Raw genomic sequence first — 4,222 nt, forward strand, 5'->3', positions numbered from 1 at the left:
ACAGCTAAAGTTGTTACTGAATGGCACAAAGAACATTCTAGTGAAGTTGAACATCTTATCTGGCCACCACAGTCCCCAGATCCCAATATTATTGAACATTTATGGTGCATTTTAGAAAAACAAGTAAGGAGTCGATATCCTCCACTATCATCACTACAAGAGCTGGAGACTGTTTTAGCTGAAGAATGAACGAAATTCCTTTGGAAATCATTTAAACTTTGTATGAGTTCATACCTCATAGAATTCAAGTTGTAATTACTGCTAAAGGCAGTCCTACCCCATATTAAAATAAATTTGTTTGAAATGTTAAGGTGTTTCCATTATTTTGTCTAACCCCTGTATATATATATATATATATATATATTACTGGCGATGGCCTGTTTATAGGTTTACCCTGGGTTTCTCGCCATAAAGAGTGTCTTTATGGTGTATCATCAGACCCTAAGCCTTGTTGGCCTACTATTGCCTCTTTAAAGCAATGGAGTGGGAAACGACCAGATATAAACAATGGGGGTTATCTCCCTCTTCTGGTGGTCATTGGCTTCCAGCTGTGTCGTCCTCTTTCAACTATGCCATCTGTGAGGGAAGAAAGTAGGGGGTTACCTCCCACTCTCTTCAGCAATCAATTTTCAGGCTGTGCTTGCATTTCAGGAAATTCCTATTAGTGTTTTGAGAACCGCATAATAATGATAATAGCGGTATTAGTGATAATATTTACATCACAGCTGGAAATTGATTGCTGATGAGAGTGGGAGATAACCCCCTACTTTCTTCCCTCACAGATGGCATAGCTGAAAGAGGATGACATAGCCAGAAGCTAATGACCACCAGAAGAGGGAGATAACTCTCATTGTTTATATCCGGTTCTTTTCCCCTCCATACCTTAAAGAGGCCATAGGCAAACAAGTATTAGGGTCTGATGATATGCCATAAAGATACTCTTTATGGCGAGAAACTCAGGGTAACTCTATAAACAGGCCTTCACCAGTAATAAATATAGACTACTCTACTTCTTAGAGTGTGCTTATTCTCCGTTTTTATGTTTTTCTAAAAAAAATTATATATATATATATATATATATATATATATATAGATAAAACATATTTGTTTTGCAAGATTTTTGATGTGAAATCGTGTGTTGAAACAGATGTTGTTGTACTTGGGGATGGTCATATTGCCAGTTTAGCCAATAAAAACACACGCACTGTATATTTGGTGTTAATTTGCTTCAGCTTTATATTACATTATATTACATTAATCCTATTTCGGCCAGAGTTCTTTCGTCACACTTCTGTGGCCTCATCAGTGGTCCTTTGCTTTCTTCTTTCTTATGTGTGTCTTACCTTACTAACTATCAGCCATTTTGTATTTTGTATTCCTAGGAAGGAATACAAAATACAAAATGGCTGATTGTTAGCAAGGAGGGACACACAAATAAGAAAGAAGAAAGCAAAGGACCACTGATGAGGTCACAGAAGTGTGACGAAAGAACTCTGGCCGAAATAGGATTAATGTAATATAATGTAATATAAAGCTGAAGCAAATTAACACCAAATATACAGTGCGTGTGTTTTTATTGGCTAAACTGGTAATATGACCATCCCCAAGTACAACAACATATATAGATAACACTTACTTGGAAAAGGATGCGATATATATATATCATTCAGCTAGTGTTAGGAACATAAATTGTGACTAAGGTTTGGTGGAAGATTTTAATTCAAAACTTATGAAAACAAGACATTTGTACTCAGAGCCAGAGCCGGTTTCGGTCAGGTTGGTAATGAAAGGGTTAAGTTGGTATTTGGTGAATGAGAGAGTTTGATGTTGATGTCATCATTTGTAATTCAAGATATGAAGTTGCTTCATCTGGAACTCAATGTAGTAGAGATCCAGTTCTGATTTGAAGACATCTACATCCACCCCATATAAGTCTCTCAAATCTTTGGGGAGGTTATTAAAGAGTTGTATGCCTTTGAAACCCAAGCAACTTCAGTATCTGGTCCTGTACTTTGATAGCAAGGGTAAGATTTTTGGTGCTCTGCAATAGCACCCTGTTCTGGTGTCCTTCCAGGATCTTCCAGATGTATATTACAGCATATCTTTCCTGCCTCTGCTGGGAGTACCCTCTTGAGTCTATTCCTGTAGCTAATCTACAATATAGAGTTGATCTTCTTTGTGTAGCTTTGTTAAACTGCTTTGAGTTCCACCATTAATCATACACTATGTAGTGGCTATAGTTGGAAACAATAGTTAAAACAGCTTAAGACTGATGTCTTCCAGAGGACCATCATGGTTTCCTGCTTTCTTGTTCTGGAAATTCCAAGAATCCATCCATCCAACCACCTGCACATTATTGCTAACTTAGTAATATGCAAATGGAAGAATGCATCATTACTCATATCAATGCCCAGATCATGCACTGATTGCGATTTTGGGACTGCATATAATAGAGGAGTAGATGGACAGGGACAACTGATAAAGGGAAATATTCTTTATGTTGCATGTCTCGTTTCTCTGTTTGTTTTTTTTGTTGTTAAAAAAAAGTTCGTTTTCTGTCTTCGTCTTTATATTTTCATTTCTCATTGTGTTTAACGTTTTTTTGATGTCCTGTACCCATATATGCATGTATGTATACATATAGATGTAGGCATGTACATATATGTATGGATATATGCATATATTTATATATTATTATATGATTGAACGCCACACATCCTTTTCCAAGAAAGTTTTATCTTAATAATTACTTTGCACACTCTACTACTATTATTATTACTTTTCTATCTCTCTCCCTCTCTTGTTCTTCATCCTTTCTGTTTTTCTCTCCCACCCTTTCCCTATTCTTCTCTTCCTTTCACCGTTCCCTCTCTCTCTCTCTCTCTCACTCTTCCTCCTTGACCCTCTCGTCGCTGACACGTGACAAAAGGGTTTCTTTCTTTCTATTTCCTGCCTTCCTATAGAGAAGACGTGGTTTTTTTTTGTCTCTCATTCACATCTAACTAGCATTCAAAATAATAATTTTTCTATCGTCTTGGCATAACAGCCCTTACTGTTTGTTTCCACTGTCTTGTCTTGTTTTTACTGTCTTTTACTGTCTTGTTCTCACTGTCCTGTTCTTGTTAACACTTTCACCCTCCCTGAAAAATTCCAAATTTTATATAATTTGCTTTGCAGGAAGGACTGTTCCAACAAAGTTGCGTATTGTCCTTGCCTTCGAAACACAGAGTAGATGGACAGGGACAACTGATGAAGGGAAATATTCTTTATGTTGCATGTCTTGTTTCTCTGTTTGTTTTTTTACGCTGTTCAAAAAAAGTTTGTTTTCTGTCTTCGTCTTTATGTTTTCATTTCTCATTGTGTTTAACATTTTTTTGTGATGTCCTGTACCCATATATGCATGTATGTATACATATAAATGTAGGTATGTACATATATGCATGGATATATGCATATATTTATATATTATTTGTATTATTATATGATCGAATGCCATGCATCCTTTTCCAAGTATATATATATATATATATAACCCATGCTAACATGGAAAATGAACATAAAAATGATGAAATGAAAAAAGGAAATGAATACTGTTTATATATGAAATTAAGAAATATCTCCCAAATTATTTGTTAATACTCACCCATTAATGAAAATTGTGACCACTGAAGTCTAAAATCCATTCTTGAGATCCACTCAAGAATGGATAAAGTACAAATTCAAAATAATAATAATAATAAAAGTAATAATCTCTTACTTTCCAAGCAAAAAAAGCAGTGTAAACAAATTTGTATTGGCGTTGAGTTTGTATTCTTAAAACTTTTGCAATCACACCTTCCTTCTTTTCTTTGCATGCAGTCCAGTTTGATATGAATGCACTACAAATAGCAAAAATAGGAAGAATATAACACATGGAAAGTATGTGGTGTGTGTGTGTGTGTGTGTGCATGCATGTGTGTGTGCATGCATGTGTGTGTGTGCTAGCGTGTGTGTGTGTGCATGCATGTAAAATGAACAATTTGTCTTTCAGTTATTTTCAACTTGTATTTAGTGCTCTTTAGATTTCAGGTCCCCTAGAACTCAGGTTTATGAATTTTGTTTTACACACCCACCTACATACACACACATGCATATATATATATATATATATATATATATACACATACATACATACATACATATATATATATATATATATATATATGTATATATATATATATAT

General features: G+C 35.0%; 1 protein-coding gene across 8 annotated transcripts in view; it reads right to left on the minus strand.

Moving 5' to 3' along the window:
* LOC106867275 (dynein regulatory complex subunit 6) overlaps positions 1-4,222 on the minus strand; it is a 153,056-nt gene that overhangs the window by 117,228 nt on the left and 31,606 nt on the right. For all 8 annotated transcript variants that reach the window (XM_014912110.2, XM_014912105.2, XM_014912108.2 and 5 more), the window contains one exon: positions 3,758-3,878. In XM_014912110.2, the coding sequence (XP_014767596.1) occupies positions 3,758-3,878 (121 nt within the window). The remainder of the gene's footprint in view (positions 1-3,757; positions 3,879-4,222) is intronic.

Source organism: Octopus bimaculoides, chromosome 20 (genome assembly GCF_001194135.2).
Source record: "Octopus bimaculoides isolate UCB-OBI-ISO-001 chromosome 20, ASM119413v2, whole genome shotgun sequence".
NCBI classification, from domain to species: domain Eukaryota; kingdom Metazoa; phylum Mollusca; class Cephalopoda; order Octopoda; family Octopodidae; genus Octopus; species Octopus bimaculoides.